The 21,873-nt window shown below is 40.6% G+C and overlaps 1 protein-coding gene across 1 annotated transcript; it reads left to right on the top strand.

The window, feature by feature from the left end:
* Positions 1-197: 197 nt before the first annotated feature.
* IGSF5 (immunoglobulin superfamily member 5) lies at positions 198-20,503 on the top strand. The gene is made up of 8 exons (XM_005151689.3): positions 198-255; positions 7,985-8,305; positions 9,529-9,837; positions 14,274-14,405; positions 15,316-15,340; positions 18,216-18,328; positions 20,332-20,408; positions 20,450-20,503. Exons 1-8 carry the CDS (start codon positions 198-200, stop codon positions 20,501-20,503), a joined length of 1,089 nt encoding a protein of 362 aa, XP_005151746.3.
* Positions 20,504-21,873: the final 1,370 nt, after the last annotated feature.

The following is a 21,873-nucleotide window of genomic DNA, read 5'->3' as shown; positions in this document are numbered from 1 at the left end:
AGTTGTTTTGCGAAAAGATACTGCTCTTCTTCCAAACCCTCTCTCATTTAATCTTCTCTACTTGTTGGTAATACAGGTCACATAAAGTCACATTTTATCACAGGACACAAAACCAGCAGCTCATTACCAAGCTGCTTTTCAAGCACGCGGTGACTGCTGGTGGCTTTCTGCCTTAAGCATCAGGAGAGAATGCTCCAATGGAGAGATTCCAGAAATTCATTTTACTTCCTCTCATCTTAACTGCCTCACTACCAGGTAGGACACATTCATAACCCAGGAAATGAGCCGCCTTGGACAAAATGTACGAATTAATTTTAAAAGGGTGTAAACAGGAGTTGCTGGTGGTATCAGATTGAGCAGTTGGCCTCAGAGGCGTATTATTTAACCTGTTTGAAATGCTTAATTTACAATTCAAGCCTGAATGATCTGATGTCTTAGAATGGGCTTCACTGTGCAAGAATGAGGAGCGTATGGGGTGGGGAGGAGATTGGGAAGCTGCCCTCTCTCATGTTCAGTGAGCTGGGATGTTCCACTTATTTCTCCTCCTTGCATTCATCTTCCACCTGCCTATTTAGGACTGCTTTTGAGTGGCATCTGTAGAGAAGTCAATATCGACAGCTGATTTTGCTTCCAGAAATATGTGCAAGTTATAATTTTGATAGTTTGCCTCCAGTTTACATTTTATATGATTCAATTTCAAAATGAATTGAGATAAAAGGTATCTTTGTGGTAGAGCTCTAAAGAAAATGTGAATATAAAGTGACTAGTTGGGTAATGGAGACAAGGCTGATTTTTCTTTTTAATTATTGTCTAGCTGGGGTTTTAACAGGCTCTGAAAGGAGCTATTTGCAATGGGATGAGAGGGAAGGTATTGTCATGGCTTAATAATTGATGAAAGGAAATACAGTGCAGGAATAAATGTTGACTCTTCTGAGCAGAGTGGTGCTCCCCGAGGAGTCGCACAGGGATGTGTGGTATTCAATAAGATCCTAAACAACCTAGTGAAGAGGAGTGAACTGTGAGGTGGCAGACTTTGCAGGTGGTGCAGAATTACTTAGGGGCAGCCAAATCCAAAAAGAGACTAGGAAGATTTGCCAGAAAATGTCATGATGCCAAGTGAATAAGTAATAAGGAGCAGAAAACACTGAATGCAAAGCATGACTTAAGTGAAGATGTCTAGTCGGGGAAAAAGTTAGATACCTTGGAAAGAGAGCATATTTCCGAAAAAGTGAGAAAATTTCACCATATAGTTTTATCAGTAAGGGAAATACAATAAAACCTGGTATTATATAAATCCACAGAAATCTTTTTCAAAGGCTAACAAAACTGGATGTCTTGTTAGCCTTTAAAAGATATAAGTTTTTGAGAGATGTTTTGTTAACCATTCCATTTCAGAAAGGGCATATTAGGTCTGGGAAATGTATGGAATGTGACAGAGGTGATCAAAGGTATGAGGAGGCCTTCACTAGGATGTCATATTTTTCTGTTTATGAAAAAGAAGAAATAGTTGAAATTTAAAAAGATAATTAATTATATGGAAGTGAAATGTGAAATGGTTATTCACAATTTCTCATAACAAAAAGAAACAATGGCAACCAGTAAAATTACCAGAAAGAAGATTTAAGGCAAACCAAAGAATGTACTTTTCCTCACAGTGTGTAAATAGTAAAGCTTGTAGTTACTGGATATGGGGGCTACCAAACTTTAAATAGGCTGAAAAAATCTAGAAACAAATATCATGGAGAGTATGTAGGTGCAGAGGCAAACATTGACTCAGGAAGTCCCTAGATCTCTTATTCTTGGACACTGAGAAGTCATAACAAGGAATCCTCAGTTTTTATTTATTCTGTTTCTTACACTGTCTTCCTAAGCATCCAGAGCAGAGTTCTACAAGTTTTGGAGGACTTCTGTTAGCCTTCACTAATGCTTTTAGTCAAGCACACATGCCATGTATGTTTTATTGCCCCACCTGAAAGCTGTATTGGGGTGGCAGGCATTGCCCACAGTACAGCCATGGGAGCACACCCCAAAGCAGAGAGGAAAAGCATATTGTGGAGAGACAAGTTTTGCTCTTGAAAGAATTATTGCTGCTCTTAGGATGCCAGGATTCAGAAACTGGGCAGCGTGGCTAGGGCTGAGATGACAGCATGGCATAACTGGTTTGAACATCCTCTTGGGTGGCATTGCATACCATTTGGCAGCAATAGTATTGCAGACCACAAGCCTGACATGCAATGCAGGGTCCCAGCCTGCTGCTGGCATGTTGGTGGTGGTGCTGTGGTGCTCTCAGTCTGGGGACTCTCACCACTGGAGACAAGAGACAGAAGGAGAGGAGTAGTCCAGCAGCAGAGCAAAGAGACAGCTGTCAGCAAGAGAAGGGATGGGAAGACACACTTGGGGAGGTTTGTGTGCAGTGGGTGGAAATACATGTTGCTGAGTAACAGTAGACCAGTATTACTTGGCAGAAACATCCTATAAGCATTTATAAAGTCTTGTTAACATAAGCTAGTAAACAAGCTAGTCCTTCTCTGTAAGCTTTGACAAGTTCTAATCTGTTTTGATTTTGAAAAAGCTCAGCTTCAGGGCTGTTGGTTTTTGAAATAAACTTTGTATGTGCTGAAGTTTAGGGTTCAGATGTGCTGAAAAAAAATCTTACCAAATCCAAAACAATTTATTGCAGAGCTATCGCTGCAACAGTGGGCCAGCGATGAGGCAGGGAAGGAGGAAGTCAAGGTGGGTGAAGCAAGAGACTTAAGAAAGAATGAAAAGAAAAAGGTATTTAAAACAGAGTGGAAAGAAAAAACTGTAGAAATTCAAACAGAAATAGCAGGAAGGGAGGAAAAAAGTCTAGATGCAAAAACTGAAGGATAAAAGGCAGCACTCATGGAAGAGCAGTATGGCTGTAGAGGAGGAGATTATTTTGAAATATCATAATGTGGCTGGGAAAAAAAAGGAGTCATTGTGGCAAAAGGATAAGCACATCCTGTCCTTTACTGTGCTGCATCTAAATAGGTCACATAGAAAAGAGAAAAGACAAATTCAGCAGAGGAGAGGAGGGAGGGAAATGAAGGTAGCCACATCTCAGTGTCCATGTTGCTGAAACATTCAGCATGAGGAAGTGGTCCTTTAGAGTTGTTTGAAAACTTTGGTAGTGAAGGGCAACCACAGTTTTTTTGGCAATTGAAGTTCCCTCAGTGCAGTCTTCATCCAGTGAATGAGATACATTTTTGTTTTGTCAAAACTCACAGTGAATTTGTGTGACAGAGTTCATAAAGAGTTTGTGTATACTCTGCATGCTGTTGGGAAGGACTGAGCAACAGGATTACCATAAAAACGTACCAGTTTAAGCAAACTTTCAGCAATGGTCACTGCTTCATAAACATATAGTGATGTGCCTCAAAAGAGGTGTCCTAACTCAGCTTTCTTCTTCAAAAAAGCAAGTGGTAATGCAGTGTCACAAAGAGCTAACAGTGTCACAGGCTAACATTTTCCTATTGTAAAGATGATACTTGCCTGGGTGGGATTTCTGGGGAAGGAGAGCAGATGCTAAACCTGTTGTTAAGAGCTGAACATGTAATTTCTGTAAAGTACAACGACAGTCTAGCCTGAGGCCTTCATTTGTCTAAAAGCAACCATCAGTAAAATAGTTTTTTAAGCAATACGTAGATGAAACTAGCTCCAAAATTTTCTCTTTAGTGCAAATAGCAAGGTCCATCAAAAGGACTTAGAGCGCTGGCTTAAGGTGCTGGTAACTGTGTTTAGATCCCATTTCTGTCATGAATGTCCTCTTTGACCTTACACAAGTTACTGTATCAGTGTTTGTACTGGGTTGGACAATGGAACACACTGTTGGTTCAGGACTACAGGTGCTGTTGCAGGCTAAAAAAGCAAAAGCAAAAAGATAAAGAGGCAAAGTTAAAACCACTGGAAATATTTTGGCAGCAGGTGAAGGTTCATGAAGTTCTTTTTTGGTTGTGTTGGGGCTTTATGGAGACCTAAATGGAGGCAAGGTTGAGCTATGTCTTGCTCCTCAGTCCTTCTGCCACCCATATGATCCCCACAGGGCTTATGGACCTGTTCCCTAGCTCACAGAAGTTGGTGAAAGACCATCTATTGTTCCAGCAGAGATGGTTGGTGGAAGAAGTTGTAAATCGTACTATACCTATGGACAGATAAAACCCCAGAATTATAGAATCATATAATAGTTTGGGTTGGAAGGGACCTTCAAAGGTCAGCTGGTCCAATCCCCCTGCAATAAGCAGTGACATCTTCCAACTAGATCAGGTATTATATTAGATAAATGAAGGAATGACTCATACCTACCTGCCTATCTCCCTACCTTCAGACTGTCTTGACTGTCTGAACAAAACAAAAGCAATATTAGCCATGTGATTTTAAAACTGGTGATCACTGATTATTCATGTTTAGGAATAAATTTCAAGACTATAATGGATCCCATAGACATGATCTCATAGCAAATAATTACTTAACAGCTAACAGTGTACTGAAAGTCACATCATTTATTCAGAGCCATGGCAAACCATGGCTCCTTAAAAAAGTGAAGTGTTTGCACAGGGATGGAAATAAGTCACAAATGCACTGAGATCAGTTTGCATTAAGAGGAGCACTGTGGGTAAGTATTGCAGCCCCTGTTTCATGAGCAGCTAAATGCATTTTGGTATTAACTCTGAGAAAGTTTGTTCATTATATGTGTATCATCATGGTAGCTGTTTATGTCCACTTCAACCGGTCAGGAAGACTTCAAACAAAGTGTTAAAATAAAAAAAATCAGCACATAAGTATTTTGTAGGCACTGGAGATGCACAGGGAATAATATTGTAAAGGCTGGCTACAATATGAGTCAGGAAAAGATAGGTAATTCAACAACACATTTGGGCTTAGGACAGTGTCTCAACCCTGGTAGTGTAAGTTATGACAGAAATGACAACTGGATGTTGAGTATCAGAAAGATGGCCGTATCATGTGACAAATGGTCGCACTGGAATACACTTCATCAGTGCATGCTCATTAGAAATCCTGTAGTCCTGTAAATGATGCCATCCACAGACAGGTGGCCAATCCCTAACATTCAGAAGGAGATAAACAGAAAAGAGAGGAAATGACTTTCAGGCATTTTCTAAGCTGTTTGTAAAGCAACATATTAAGGTATGCACATAGATTTGATTGATGAGTTCATCCTCAGGGTGTTTTGTCTGTTAAAGCATTTCATTTCACCTCTACAAGTCTGAAGGGAGCTTTGGATAAATGCCACTGGAAAAAATGAGACATTTAAATTGAACAGAAATATGTTTTGTTGTATCTTATCTGGCTTTATTAACTATCAGGGGAAGTGAAGTTTGCTTTTCATTTAATGTTTGTTGCTCACACAGAGATATACTTTGGAGAATAAGGTGCATGGCCGAGGCAGCATAACACAGGAAGGTGGAAAATTTTTGTAAAGGTTTTTGTAAACACAAGAGAACTCAGAGTCAATCGTACGAAGAACCAGGGAAAGCTAGGTTTGCATAATCCTGCAAAACAAAGAATAAAAAGGCTTTTGTCTGTAAATACATGCAGCAGGTGGGAGGAAAGAGGGGAGTTATTTATATGAAAGAACAACTCTTGGCACAAGCCTGGTTAGATATACAGTGCCTAGGATTAAATGCAATCTGGGAATTAGAAAATTATGTTGACATTGCAGCAATGAGATTACAGACCCTATGTCCTGAGTGCATTCACCCAAGCTCTGGTTGCAACGTTGTAACTGAGTTCCATTTATACAACTATCAAGCATCTCTTTTGTGTGAAAAATTACAGCATATTCTCCTTTACTCATGTCAGCTACTGACTGACTGAAAAATGAAATTTTCAATAATTCATAATGAATCTATCAATGAATAAAGCACCTAAGATGTACAAACCCTGAGTTGAATGAAACCTTTCAAATTCACATGATTGTCCTGAATATTCTTAGCAAAGGAGTAATGGCCATTACAGACTTTCTCCTGGAAAGTAGTTGAACACTTATTCGCAGGCCAAATTTGCAGTTATGGGGTTTTAATTAAACTGCTGTGGACAGTAGTATCTAATTGCTATAATTATGCAGCTACAGACTGAATCGTTAGACATAGCATTGGCAGTCATGGTGTTTCCTCAGCATGAGTGTTTCACAGTAAGTGATGAAAATCTCACCAGTGAGGTAGATCTCACTGACAGGACTGCTTGATTTGCAGGGAGCTTGTGAAAACTCCGGTTTTGGAGATACACAGAATTTGACAGGACAAGGTCCTGTGTAAAAGTCCTAACTGTGAGGTCTCTGCTTGGAGCAGAGGGTTGCACTAGAGATTTCCTGAGGTCCCTTGCCACCAAAACCTTTCAATGTCCCCAACAAAGAGAAGCTCTGTCACAGAAAGGTGCATGTAAGAACTAGGACAAAAGGGAGCAGACCTGAGCTTAGAGGCAGGTGAAGAGACAGTAGTATCTGTGGGAGATGAGTTAAAACTGTGCCCTGTGGGATGCATGAGGAGCACAGGCAGTCCCCTGACATAAACCTCAGTGACAGCAAGGTCTGCAATAGTAGCACTCTCCTTCCTCCTTCGCTCCACCTGCAGCCAACAGAGCTGGTGCTGGCAGTGACTTAGTAAAGGGACTGGGTATGAGAGCATACTGTTTTGGGCTCCCAATACAGGAAAGACACTGGTGAGCTGCTCTTTCAAGTCCTGTTCCCTAAGACACCAGTCAAATAATCTGGACCATTCTTACAGTGTGAAGGTTTGTCCCTCATGAAGACTAGGGTATACCATGTTCTCTCTCTGAGCTCTAACATTTGTCCACCTTGAAAATGGCACAATTTACCCTGGCTAATTCAGGGACTGAAGTCACAGCTGCTGCTTTGATAAAGAGGGTCTCAGCCATGCTCTTCCTTTACTTTTGACTTGGTAGAAGTGGGTGCTTCTGCCTTCCCACTCACAGGAGATCTGCCATCTGCCTGGGCAACAGGTGCACCACCATTCCTCTGAGAATAATGGGAGGCCCTGGCTCTGTTGAGGAGGAAATGAAAACAAAATGCCTTCATTAGAAGGGAGCTTTAAATTCTGAGTAATGGTAGTGAAAATTTATACTACCTTTTAAGGAAGAAAGTGCATGAATTGCAGCAGCTCTAGTTAACAGCCTGAAAACATGGGTAAGTATGTATGTGGTACATGCATGAGAAACAAGGAAGAAGCAGATGAATAGGGGAAAGAGCATAGAAGGATATATGCTGGGGCTGCAAAATATCAGTGTCAGTCTGAGGTATGGATAAGGGACTAGATACATACTCCTTTATTTATTTTTACTGAATATTAGACCTTACTGAAGTCTAGAGAAGTCAAGTATTTTCCTATTTAAAAGTGGAACCTTTTCTTTCAACAAAATGATGTCAGGTTTTTAGTGAATCACTGAAGAGAGGTGATATTGGAGTTGGAACAGGAGAGACAAAAAAACAAATGCATCTTTAAAGAAAACCATTTAATCTAAGCTGGAGCTGAAAGATCCATCTCAACTGGTTAAGATCTTTTAAACTATATAAACATGAACTTAGGTTTGTAATGACTGGCTTGGGGGTCCATTGTAACAACATAGCATTTGACTACTGATTACTGCTGTGGGATTGATATTATTCAGTTGCAATTTCAATTCACTGTGCATGTCTTTAACTACTTACTGACAGGCATTATAGAAAATGAGATAAAATTTTTTTCCTGAAAGCACCAGGTACTGACAACTGTCAGAGGTGAAGTGCCAGCTCAACTGAATCAACAGCCTTTCCTGATAGAAACATGACTAAGTGCTTAATACTCCAGTGCTCCTTGTGAATAATACTATTTGAACCAGGATGCCTGGCTTTTTGACCTTAAATTGCTGGCAGTAAAAATTAAGTCAAAGGCCTGTGGTTGTGATGTTGTATATGTATTTACAGACTGTGTTTTTTTCTTTGTATCAGGTCTTGGCTTTTGCTACTCTATTATACGTGGCCCTAGTAATGCAACAGTCCTTGCTGGTTTGGAAGCCCGGTTTAATTGCACAGTATCGGAAGGATGGCTAATTCTCATTTGGCTGTCCAACGGAAACCCCATCCTCACTGTCATCAATTCTCAAGGAGCTGTTGAAACATCAGACCGCTTCACCTCTCAAAATTATACCAGTAGCAATGGGTTTACCTCAGAGCTGATCATCCACAAAACCCAGCTGAGTGACTCTGGAAAAATCGAATGCAGCATCCAGCAAACTAGTGATAATGGCTTTGCATTTCTTTCTGTTCAAGGTGCGTATAGCCACCAATTGAAAGCTTTTTTTATGGCAGGAGATTTGGAACTAGATGATCTTAAGGTCCTTTCCAACCCTAACTATTCTATGATTCTATGATTCTATTGCACTTAAAAGAATCCCCTGATTAATTGCTCGAATTATCCCTGTGAAGGAGTACATGCTCTCATTACCATCCTTTACCTCCTGTCCTTGTCTTAATTTTACTCCCAAAGCTGGTTTCAGACTCACATTCAGAGTGCCATTAACACAGGTTATAACTGTCCTTATTTTTCCTGTTGCATCTCTTTCTTACTTTTTTACTGGATTGCATTAAAGTCTCTGAAGGCAGGAAAAAATTATCTTTTTGTCTAGAAACAGTATCAAAGCCAGGTTGGACAGAGCCTTGAGTGACATGGTCTAGTGTGAGGTATCCCTGCTTTTGGCAGGGTTGTTGGAACTAGCTGATCTTAAGGTCCCTCCCAACCCTAACCATTCTATGAATCTATGGTATGTATTACCCCTATGCATATCTTTGTGCATGAACCATCTGCTGTCTTTAGGGCAGATCTGCCTTCTGCTTTCTGACTCAGGACTCAGCCTGTATCCAGCTTATCCGAGTTTGATTTAATGGTGTTTAGAAGTACAGCCCTTGAGACACAAAGTAATATTTGTCATATGATTGCTGCTGCAAGCTACCATTTCCAAGGAATAAAAAGTTCCTATGTATCAAGCTCCTGCATACAAGACGCTTGGTCCTCTGAAGCATCACTAGTGACACAGTGCAGCCAGTAAAGCAAGCTCTAACCTCCAGACACTGTCCATTTGTCAAAGAAGTACTTCATGCAATGGCAACATCTCATCGTCTACTCATAAATCTTCCCTGATAAAAACTGAGCATGCTTAAAACTTAGAGAGAAACACTGTTATTTCATTATGTTGTCCTTCAGCTGGAAATATATCAGGATGGCTAAAAAGTATAATTTCCTGCCTTTTATTGGAAAGGTACTGAAAACTGAGCCTTGTGCTTTAGACACACTGAACAATGTGTCCGTGAAGTTGCAATTTTATCTGCATGTCTATATCATGCATATGGTATATCTGTGTTAATAATGTTTGGTTTTGATTTCATATCTGAAGGCATAGCTATTTCTGGGTAGCAAGATAAGATTTAAAGCTATCAGCAGGAAAGCAATGCAGCTAAATGTTCTGAAGAAACAAAACATCTTTTCCCTCCTACAGTTAATGGATCTTTATTCATCAAAAATAGCACCTTAACAGTAAAAGACAACAAAACAGTTGAAATTGTTTGTGAAGCCATAGGATGGGCTCCAGCTCCAGACATTACCTGGATGACAAATGGCTCCTTCATTGATAAGTCAAGGTATGCTACCCAGCAAAGTCAAGGATCTAATGGCCTCCACAATGCCCTGAGCACTCTAACTTTGACTCCAACGGACACTGAGATTTTGACTTGTTTAGCTGACATAGAAGCACTCCCTAACCCTCAGAATGCATCTGTAACTCTTATTTTTGTCAATTCTACTTTAGGTAAGTGAACGTTTGTTGTACTTTGCCTATACAGTAATGCCTGTACTGTACTGCCTATCCTATATTCAGATCTGTGCTTTTTGTTTTGTTTTGCTTTGTTTTATTTTGAAGCCTTTTATTTGCAAATCAAATACTATGAGATGTGCAAAAGTAATAGAATTAAGATCCAGTAGTCACAACCTGATACATAGGTAGAGTTAAATTCGCATCTGTGAGAGGATGGTACAAGTCTAATGAACCACAGAATCCAATTTAGGACTGAGCAGGACAAACGAAGCCACTGACTGGAGTCACTGCTAAGAAAAACAGCCTTTGATCCTTGACCAAGTAAACACTTAATGAATTTCGATCTTAAATATTCTTGATTAGGCCTTATTTGCTATGTATTAACATAATTTGTTAGACCTCATCTACACAAAGCCAAACCCTCAGGTGAAATTCTTTTTCATGATATTCAATACCAGGTTTACCAGTGATTTTGAAAAAAACCCTGGCTTTTACTCCCAGTGTCTGCACACAACCCAGAACAGATTTTGTACTAGCACTTCAGGTGCAAATAGAAAGTTCTTCATATGAGCAATGACTGGATGGGATGGAGCTGTTGTAGTATGGTGATACTGTTCCCAGGGCTGCACTGAGCCTAGCACCTAATTGCAGATGGTAGCATTTATATGTAGGAACTTCTAAGCCATATACCTATCACCAAGCTGCTATAGGAAAGTCTTTGTATCTGGTGTGTCCACCCCTTAAAGAACAAGAATCAGAAGAAGCTGCATATTTTTGGGCCTTATTCCAAAGCCTGCTTAGATCAAAAAGCTATTGGGCCTGCTTTCCTTTTCTTGGCATAGTCTCTTTCACATCTTAGAAGAAGGTAAAAAATTTCATGCAGCAACATCTGTGGCATTCTTTGGATGGTGCACTTGGTTGCTTTTAATTGCCTTTTATTTAAGAAAATTCAAGGATGCTTTAATCCAAGCATGTATATTGGGCAAGTACCTCAAGAACAGTTAGCAAGACCTTTGATAACCCTAAATATTTTCACAAAGGTTGTCAGCATTTTCTGTAATGCTGCTGATCTTTGACCTCACTGACATCCTATGAAAATGAAAGTCTGTAATCTAAAACTTTGACAGTGCTTGGAGGTTCATCAGGAAAAGGGTGACTTTATCTTATCTGTGCAGCCAGTGTGGAACAAGGCAAGTGGGACTACCACTACAAATCTACCTCACAATCTAACAGAATCCTATGAAAAATGTTTTTCTTTGCCAAACTGTAACACAAGAAGAGCAAGTCTTTGTGGGTTAGCAGTGTTTCATATGGATGAGGAAGACAATACCAAACCATCCTTAGGAGCTTTTCTCTGTTATGACTAGCCAAATGTCTCAACTGTCAGGTGGAGGAATCTCAAGGCAAACTAAAATTGAAGCACTAACTGCATGGCAGAGAGCTGAGGCTACTGGGTATAGGCACACTGTCTCCTATGGTGATGTAGTCTATACTTTTATTAGCCTTATCCTGTGGAACAGGAAATGCATAGATTATAGGGAGGTTTTTTGCAATGGGTCCGTGAATCTCCAGCTTTCTTCTGTTCTCTAGTCCATGTTTCTTTTTATGATGTGGTGAGCATCGTGAACTTATCATGCTGACATCTTCTCTTGATGAACTGATTCTTCTCCTGTAATGGGTGAACATGGCACATACAAAGACATTCTTATAGTGGATTGATGAGGGGTTTGGTATAGATGTTTTGACATATAAACAAGTGACGAGGTTGAGTAACTGTGTCTTTTATTTCGAGTCATTATTAACAAGCCTTTTTCAGAAATACTTGCTTTGCAATGCAATTGAAAAGGTTGTTTCACCATTCTAAAGATGACGTTTTTGTAGTCACATTGATCTCAATTACTGACTAAGCAAAATAGAACTATCCTGAGGAAATTAATAAATTCCCCTGCCTACTCATTTGCGAAATACTGAGGTATCCACCCTCAGTTTCCATAGCTACTCACTGTAAATCAGAAGAGGAGAAAAACAGATGTCATGAAGCACAATTAGTGTATGATTAGGGATTGTATACCACCCTCTTTCATTTCTCTTTGGAAAAACCATTGTGCAGCAGCAGACACTCAAAATTTGTCAGGATATGAGAATATGAAGTCATGGCATTTATGACAGAGGAAGCTATATAATGTATATATCACTCTTGAAATCTCAGAGCTTGTCTGACTTCACATATACAAACTCAGCCTTAGTTAGCTGTTATCAGGAGAGAATATGAGTAGCTTCAAACATCTAAGGAGTCATTCCCAAAACTACTGTAATATCAATTTCAGCCTTCACTAAAAAGTTTAGGGAATCAAATTCCTCCATGGTCCTCACAAGAAATACCCATCCATTCACAGACCATTGTAACCAAAAGTCAACCCTCCTGAGCCAGCCATCTCCTAGTCAATGAATGTCCTACCTTTCTGCACCTCTAGACCAGTCTTAACCCCAGACCTTTTGACCATTCCATACAAGATCATGCATTTTTATGTCAGTCGCTCCTCCTCCAGAGTCACCATACAGTGGTGTTCAGCTGACCCCCAAATTTGGGAACTTCTATGGAATTGCCCCAGCAGATGCATTCACAGAGCTGTTATTGGGCAATGGGGTCTGTGGCAGAGTCCCTCAGGTGGGCTCCAGCTCTTTGGCTTCACTGTTGACTTCATATGGACTTTGACCCATAGGAGATAGGGAATATGCCATGAACCTGATCTTCCTTTGCTTTTTAAGGTAGCCAAAAACCTCCAAAGTCTCCAAGAAATGATGTGCAGCCTTTTCTGGTTTCTCATTTCTCTTTGGTCGACAGCATGTGCCAGTGAAAATCCTCTTTTCTGAAGATACTTAGCCTGAGTAAAATTTTAGTCAGGCTTGGGAGGGTCCAGAGGTCTGGTAGCAGCAGGGGATGGGCCCTGTAGAATGAGGAAGTGGCTTTGTCCACACTAAGAACCTCATGTAATTTGGTATGGATTTTCTAATGGGGATAAAAAGGGTTTAATGCCCTCATTCTTTATTGCCCCTCTCTTACAACCCTACTTGTGTGCTGAGCTGGCAGCTCCTGCATTCATGCCTGTTGGTCCCAGGTCCAGTTTCTTTCTGGATCCTCTAAAACTGGGGGAAAACTACAGCGCTGAAAGTGTTTGTGTTGTATACTATCCTTGTGTCAGCTAGGTAGGTCCTCTTCTGACATGTAACCTGAGCCTGTCAGGGAGCAAAATACCTTGGTGTGGCAGCCAGCCTGGCAGCCAGCCTGGAGGTATGGGCCAGTACAGGTGTGGTTAGCTCTTCCCTTCACACTAAGATTAAGCTTTCCCCAATAGCAAAGTAGCCATCTTTCATATTTAAGGCAGCTTGAAATCCTAGTGGCATGCTTTATGGAACAAAATATGATAAAATATACATATTTGTTTCAGCATTTCTAGATAAAAATATTATGAATGAGTTTATCATCAATTGTCATCCCAATTGATAGCAGCCTACAGAATGAACTGATTTCCAAGGGAAATTTTGCAAGGGAATAGGCCCAACACTATGCCATCATTCATCACCTAGATTACTGCAGTACTTTTTCCAGAGGCTGTCAACTAAATATGGCTATGCAGTCATTAACTGGGACCTTTAATGAGGAAATAACAAATGTAAACCCAGTGTAAGAGAATGGACTTTGTCAAGTTTGGATGTGTCTCACACCTGCAATTTGGATTGGAAGCTTGTTTCTAAACGACTGTCAATTTTGTTTTGGGTCTGCTTTTCCAAAGGTAGCCAGATTAGGGGTGCTTCTGAAATACTTGGTCAAAACAGAAGGGCAGGATGATGTGACAGTCCCAAAATGGAATTCTTCAGAAAATCATATCTTCAGGCTAGAGATCTCCATCTGTACTAGTTACCTAAGACTATTGCTGTGGTATGTGGGGAGAAATAGACACTTCAGAGCTGTTCATCTTACTGAAAGGGGCATATACACAGTTGACCAAATTAATTGTTACCCAAAGTACCCATTTTCTTTCCACTGCCAAGAGCAGCTAGGCAAGACACTTAGTATGTGCAGTATAGATGTCCAAGTGGAACCTTAACCCCTCTGCCCAACCCCAAATGTCTCCAAAGGATGCTGGGAGGCCCAGCATACCTACAAAACAAAATCTAGGTTGAAAGATTGCAACCCTGTATTTTTCAGAAAAAAAGTAGCAGTGAGAAAAGCTGCAATTGCAATAATGAATTTGCATTTAGAAACATTTTAAATTCTTAGGCACCATCCATAAATACATTTGGAGAACACAGACTCCTTGTTAAATAAATCAACAAACAGTTAATAGCTGATCACAGAAAAGGTAAATATGCTGAAAAGACTACTTTGAGGCTGTGAGAGTATAATATTTCTCCATTTAATTTAACAGAAAATTATTACAGTGATGACAACAGAAACACATGGGTTATTGTACTTGCAATCGTGCTTTCATTTCTTGGTATTGTTCTTCTGATCACTATTATCGTGGTTGTTGTACGCTGCTGCTGCTTAAAGAAGAAAGGTAAGTGGTCTATATATACATCTTCATAGTTGGTCTATACATTAAAAAGTACCTTCAATTATATATAGATCTCCTACTTGTGTCAGCTTTGGTGCTGTACAAAGACCTATAAGCAGAAGTGTGAACAGAAGGATCCTGCTCTTAACCATGACCTGGTTAAGATGCTCCTTACTTTCATAGAATCATCATAGAATTGTAGAATGGTTTGGGTTGGAAGGGACGTTAGAGCTCATCCAGTTCCAACCCCCTGCCATGGGCAGGGACACCTTCCACTAGACCAGGTTGCTCAAAGCCCCATCCAACCTGGCCTTGAACATTTCCAGGGACTGGGCAGCCACAGCTTCTCTGGGCAAACTACTCCAGTGCCTCACCAACCCTCACAGTGAAGAATTTCTTCCTAATATCTAATCTAAATATCCCCTCTTTCAATTTAAAGCCATTCCACTTTGTCCTGTCACTTCATGGCCTTATAAAAATCCCTCTCCAACTTTCTTGTAGCGCCCCCCTTTATGTAGGGGGGCTACAAGGCTATCTGTTAAAAGGTCTCCCTGGAGCTTTCTCTTCTCAAGGCTGAACAAGCCCAACTTTCCAAAGCTCCAAAGTAATCAGTGTCAGCCATTCATATTAACTAGAAGGGGGATGTGTTTTTCAGGAGTACTTTAACTTTCAATGACGTTTAGTTCCCCTGCTGAGGTTCTTTGTTGATGCAAACCTTCAGTGTTGTGTGCCTAATTTCCGATTTCTGCATAAGCTGTTCTACAGGGACATTGCACAATTTTGTAAAGAGGGGAAGAGATGCTGCTGTGGTAGCTGGAGCACAGTGCATGCTCTAAGAGGGGCTCTGCAGTAGGTCACAATTTAGTTTCCTGAATTTTAAACACTTTTTTTTTTTTTTTTTTGCTTTTCTTAGGTTCTACATATCAAAATGAAATCAGGTAAGCTGGATGATGCAGGAGAATTTTTCCTTTAACTGAACTCTTTCAGGCTGCCACAGGACAGTGAGAGGGATGTACCAGTTTCCATGCCCCAATGTCCAGCACTTCCTGGACGCTTGCGTGCTGTTCTGCTGTCTGACCTTGCCCATTCCTGTGTGCACAGAAGGGGAAAGAGTGGGGGACAAGTATGCAGGGAAAAGGACTGCCTTTAGGAGAGAAAATCGAGTGCCACAGCTTGCAGCAGGTTGCAAACTCTGGGTTTAAAGAATCAAAATCCTGGAAACAAACACTATCTCTCCGATTCAGCAAGCACAGAAATTACAAACAAAACACACTCCTACCCGTGCTGATGGATAAAGCAAATTCTTAAAGATCGGCTATGTCCGCAGGTGCGGGAGTGAGCTCTGCCTGCACCGCGCTGCTGCCGGCACCCGCCTGCTGCCTGCTCAGTGCTGCTGCCTGCAGAGAGCCGGGCGATTTCCGGAGCCGCCACAGGAGGTCACTGCGGGCCCGGCAGCTCTGCTCGGCGGCCGCGGCAAAGAGGGGGGGAATCCCGACCTGCCAGTCAGAAGCATTGCTGCAAACTCGTTGGGGTAGACTGTCAGGAAAATTAGACCTTCCCCTGTTCTTTTTGTTAGCGTTAGACTGATAAACATTAAACAAAGCTGCCCCGATGATGAGAGTCAACGCCTAATCAAGCGGTTATCAGACACACTGCTGGTACATTATTGCGTTGAGTTGGAAAATCTCAGAAAGCATGTGCTGATGGTTATCGGCATTGAGATCCTATTTATTGGCGCCAGTGTGGCTGTGGCAGCAACGTCACTGGGGTTATTTGAAATTATCTTTTCTACGCTTCTAGGGACAATTATAAATTCATATTCTGCTTATGCTTGTGAGGCTTTAACTCCCTGTTTCTTACTGAATTTACAAAACCTTGCACCATGTTGCCTTGTACTGCAGGAATACTTAGCTTCATTAACAGCCTTTTGCGGGGAAATTCTATGAAGGTCTGTTGACAGATTTCCATTTATAGAGCACTTTATTGATACAAAACAAAGTAAGGAGATTAGGGAAACATATTTTCTCCTGAGGAAATAATGTTAATTATGCCATGACATACTAGTAAACTTCCACATGATTTCTTAGTTTGTAATGCTAAACTGACCATTTTACTAAGTGGACTTATATGAATAGGGCAGGTCTAAACCAGCAGGGAATTGGAGGCCAGAATCAGGTACAACTTGCATAACAGTTTTGCTATGAATAAAGTCCTACAAAATCTTAATGCTGGGATTCTGACTTGGTTCTGCCAAAAGCAGACTTGTTAACCCTGCTAATGCAAACATCAATTGAATATGCAGGGAAGTATCTGCCCCACAGTGGGGACTAGTATGACTGGGTCCTTGTCCTTCCCAGAACCCTACCTCACTGATGCGTGTCTGCACAGTGCTTTCGTTCAGACAACCTGAAAAGTTCCTCTTTTCCCATTAATTTGAACCATGAGTTGTTGTACTGACTTCATGAATGTTGCTTACACTTTGAAAGTTAAGCAAATGCTTAACCAAATGCAAAAGCACTGGGGTGAGTGCAGGCTCTATGGCTCAGCTCAGACTTAGAAACTCAGTATTGACAGTTCTGCAAATTTTTAGCTTGTGTAAATAATGACACTAAAACTACGGCAATTATTTACAATAACTTACAAATTTTGTAGGTTAGGCATTGGTGGTTGTTTCCTGGGGAGAACTTACCTGCAGTAGAATGATGATTGTTCCCATTTTGGAAGCTGTGTAGTAGTAATGAAGAAGTGGTGAGACTAAAGAACATTGTTTTACTTCCAACATTTATTGGCTGGCTATCTTTCTGTACCTCCTACACTTTTTTTTTTTGTAGCTGCTTTCGATTTGGTTACTACACTGAGTTTGTTGAGATCTAAGGATCAGATAAAATAGACAGTACAGTATCATGTAGCATGTGGAGATGATATTCCTAAACAACTGCTCTTCTAGCAACTATGACAGGTTTCTTAGTGGTATCTAACGTTTATCTCCTAAAAAAGCCACTGATGAACCTGGCTCATCAGATCCACACGTACATCAGTAATGCTTGTCTGAAAATCTATAGGCCTGCAAATTCCTACTAAACATAAGAAAGCAAATGCAGCAGTTTCCACAAATATTGCTGACCAAGAATATTTTCCGCTTCCCCTACAAATCCCTGGGTTGTCAGAATCATGTGTCATTTTGTGCTTGCTACACCAGAAACTGAAGCAGAGATGGACCTGGAACTATCCTGAAAAGAAGTCCGTGGTCAGAACAGATGAATAGTACATCTCTTCTAGCATAAAAGTTTTGAGTAAAAAGGCACTTTTTTCCCACTATGCAACTATGCAGGTGAAAATTAACTTTGGAGTGTACAGATTAATCACTTGGGAGCTAACTGTGGTAATGTGAGATCACATGCTTTGTTTTGGCAATTGGGAAGGACTCAAAAATCACAAAATGATGAGCTGTCATAGGTAACCTAGCTGGTGTTCCATTATTGAGCCACTTAATATCCTGTAATTTAGAATTAGAAATCAGAATTAATTTTCTACAAAACCTATGATTTGGAACAGAGTCTTCAGTCTTTGAAGATTGCTCACTTTATTTTCCTGCTTTCTGATAATGATGGAACTTTCTAAATGGAATTTCACAATAAGGTAATACTTATATGGGACAAGATTTGTACAAGCTAATTACTTGGAAGGCCCAGATATACTTTGCACCTATTTTTCCTGAAGTAAAGAAAAAAGTAAACTTTTTTCTATGTAACCTACTACACAAGAGTTCTCATATCATAATGAAGTCCTAATCACAGGCTTTTTTGTTTCTAGAAAAGTTTCATCTGAGAAGAACAAAGATGGTGATTTGCAAAACAGGCAAAGGCATGGTAGTGAAAATCAGGGATATATTCCAGAAGAACTGTGGAATGCAGAACATAGCTCAGGTGTGTATAAGCTGGTGAATCACATATTGTCAAACTGCTTCTCAGTACAGGCATTTTGGACAACATGTCAAGCAATTACAAGATTCCATAATACTTTGTGGAGGACTTGTGCTTGGTTTGAACGTTTCAGATTTTTTAGAGTATGGTCCTTCAAAATTATTGAGAAAATATGAAAGTTCATTGCAGTCAAGTTTAGTTTTAGTTCTGGGTTTGTTTTTTAAATGTCTTTATTCTTCAAAATGTCTTCTGGGGCCAGAGGCAGAATTACTGGATTCCCATACAGTAGTAAATTTAGGCAGTATTTTGTAGCTGGTCTGTAAAAACAAAAATCCACCACCACAAACAAGAGAAGAACACAAACAAAAAACCCCCTGTCCCCCTCCACCCCCCTCCAAAAAAAAAGGAAAGTAAAAAAGGCAGTTAGTGAACTATGATTTTACTGGTAAATGACTAAGGCATTATAAATTCTAGTCCTTAATAACAAAGAGTCTTCAAAAGCAAATGTAAATCTCCACTAAATTGTTATCCACCACTTGCCTTTATAACCACGCTATTATCAAAACGTTTAATCAAACACTTAATGACATAAAATTATCGTGCAGAGTCTATAATTCAGGCATACATCCTTTACTCTCTGGCAAATAAATTGCAAAGAAGTAAGTACTGTGGAAAGATTTCAGGAGCATGTAGTATTGTAAAATGCAACAGTTATAAAAAATATTAAAGGAAAACTAAATAAACCTGGACAAACTGATTCCACTGGGTCCTAGATGGGCTCCTTTCATGGTTATCAGTGCACTGGGTTGACCTTGGCTGGCTACCAAGTGCTCAACAAGTTGCTCTATCAATCCCCCTTCCTAGCAGAACAGGGGAATAAAACAGGATAGAAAAGTCAAGATAAGGATGGGGAGACAACTCGCCAATTACTGTCACAGGCAAAGAAGACTCCAGGAAAGTTAATTCAATTTATTGCCAATTAATAGTAAAGTATGACAGTGGGAAAGAAAAACAAACCTAAAAACACCTCCTCCACTCCCACTCCTTCCAAGGCTCAACTTCCCTCCTACCTCATTTACCTCCTCCCCACAAGCAGCGCAGGAGGACATGGACTGAGGGCTGTGGTCAGTCCAAAACACACCATCTCTGCCCCTTGTTCCTCCTGACACTCCTTCCATGCTCCAGCGTGAGCTTTTCCCACAGATTGAGGTACTTCACAAACTTGTCCAGTGTGGATCCTTACCCCACAGGCTGCAGTTCTTCAAGAGCTTCTCCAGCATAGGTCCTTTCCGTGGTACAGTCCTTCAGGAATGGAGTGCTTGGGCATTGGTCCCCCATAGGGTCATAGTCCCTGACAGATAATGTGTTCCTGCTTGTCTTCACAGACCACACCTCCTGCCAGGAGCCTGCTCCAGAGTGGGCTCTCCACATGCCTTAGCTTCACCCAGGGCAGGTCCCCTTGCTCTGGCATGGGGTCCTCCACAGACTGCAGGTGGTTATCTGCTCTATAGTGGACCTCTATGGTCTGCAGGGTGACAGCCTGCCTCACCATGGTGTTCTCCACAGGCTGCAGGAGAATCTTTGCTTTGGTACCTGGAATACGTCCTCTTCACTGACTTAGATGTCTGCAGGGCTGTTTCTCTCACATGTTCTCACTCTTTCACACCTCCTGTTACACAGTGGTTCTTTTTACCTGTTCTTAAATACATTATCACAGAGGTGCCACCAGTGTTGATGATGGGCTCATCTTTGGCCAGCAGCAGGACCATCTTGGAGCCAGCTGGAACTTGCTCTGTTAGACATGGGGGCAGCTTCTGGTGTCTCCTTACAGAAGTCTCCCCTGCAAGCTCTCCACTGCTACAAAAAATTTACTATGTTAGTCCAACAAGTTAGTTAGAATTTGGCTCACAATATTTAATTATATTTAGCTGTATTTGTGAATGGCTTGTGCTTCATGCCATGGTGGACACCAAATAATAATAATCTTGTATATGTCCTTGTTACAGGAATTGCCTCTCTTCCCCCAGTATCTTCAAAGTTCACTGTCCCTACTGCAGATTTACATATCAGTTCTTCACGAAAGGTAATTATAATGCTGATCTCTTGAACTTTTTTCTTTTTCAGACTGTGTATTATACTACATCCAAACAGATTTTGGATGAAGATAGACATTTGTAAGTCAGTTGAAGATGCAATTAGATAAGTAGAGTGTCTGTTCAGCATTCCTGAATGTTCAGCTTGTAAGTGCCCTGAGTATTAGCCTCAGATTTAGACTGAATTTTGGGAAAAATGGGAGGTGAGGGAGAAACAGCCTTGACATTCAAAGTAGCTCTGGCTTGGTTTTTGAGAATTCATATCATGTCTATACTATACATTAAACCATTATAATGTGGAGGTTTACTTTGCTCTGAGCAGGTAATAATTCTAGACAGCTTTTATATAAGTGCTAAGTGGAGGTCTATGGTGTTTTTATTGTTCTGCCCAGTTGCCAGACTGGAGGAGATGTGGGTATAAGATGGAGACACTGTTGAAGGTGAGATTTGAGCTTCCTTTGCAAACAAAATCCAGTGCAGATACAGTAAATAAATATGGATTTTCTCAGGATCATTTCTTGATTGCATTTTCCGATTACACTTCCACATTGCCGAAGTTGATTCACTCAGGAACTTTACACTGACCTTAGAAACCTTTAGTATCTCAGATGGAAAGGAGAACGTGCAGCTAATACTTAGTCCACCCTAGAGCTTTGCTCCATTTCCACATGGCTAACAGGTACAGAGGTAGAGCTCAGTGCTTATTCCTCTGCTTATCCTCTTCTCAGCTACCTCTGTTCTGAAGAATGGTGCTGGGTTCACTTAGCTTCTAGCATAACAGCAATGTAGATCTTAATGTATGCCATATATTTGTAAAATACCTGTAGCACTTTCATGGTGGTTTTTGCCAATTTTCTCTTGGAAAGTGGCAGTGATGTGGTACTGAGTTCACTCCTCAACACAGTGATAACTCATTTACATTTAAGAGCTGTTTCAACATGTACAATGCAGAAATCTGTCTTGGAATGACATGGCATATAAATCATAGCAGAGAGTGTCTAGTTCTTTTGGCATACAATGAAATTAGGAAGTACTCAGTCAATGATTAAAACAATGATGAAAATAATAACAGTAACAATAATAGCGATGATACTGATGTATTTGTGGCTGGTGGTTATTATATTTGACACTAATTACTTGTAAAAAAATACTGTTAAAACAGAGCTGAAAAGCATGTACAGAACAGGCTCAGTGTGGATCCGTAACGCTTTGCAATAGTTTGAGACAGTGTTTGATGTGCTTATGAACAGGATTATAAGGCACTGGCTATGTTTACATGCACAAGGCATATGGCACATTATGGTCTGCTCTGAGAAAAAAAAGAGCTTTTGCTGAGGACCCTGTATCCACCCTATACATGTTTCAGGGGGAGGCAATAACTTCAGTTAGCCTTACCTGTTTCCCAGTGACTGGGTGCTTATTGTTGGTTAATGTGCTCTGGCTGTGAATTAAGCT

The sequence above is a fragment of the Melopsittacus undulatus genome, chromosome 2, assembly GCF_012275295.1.
Source record: "Melopsittacus undulatus isolate bMelUnd1 chromosome 2, bMelUnd1.mat.Z, whole genome shotgun sequence".
NCBI classification, from domain to species: domain Eukaryota; kingdom Metazoa; phylum Chordata; class Aves; order Psittaciformes; family Psittaculidae; genus Melopsittacus; species Melopsittacus undulatus.
Note: the sequence above shows the minus strand (reverse complement) of the source record. Positions and strands in the feature narration are given on the sequence as shown.

Excerpts from the sequence above, each read along its gene's own strand:
- IGSF5 (XM_005151689.3), top strand. The coding sequence starts at position 198 with ATGGAGAGATTCCAGAAATTCATTTTACTTCCTCTCATCTTAACTGCC. Across the intron at positions 9,838-14,273 it reads TTTTGTCAATTCTACTTTAG|AAAATTATTACAGTGATGAC; the intron begins GTAAGTGAACGT and ends TTAATTTAACAG. Across the intron at positions 18,329-20,331 it reads GAATGCAGAACATAGCTCAG|GAATTGCCTCTCTTCCCCCA; the intron begins GTGTGTATAAGC and ends TCCTTGTTACAG.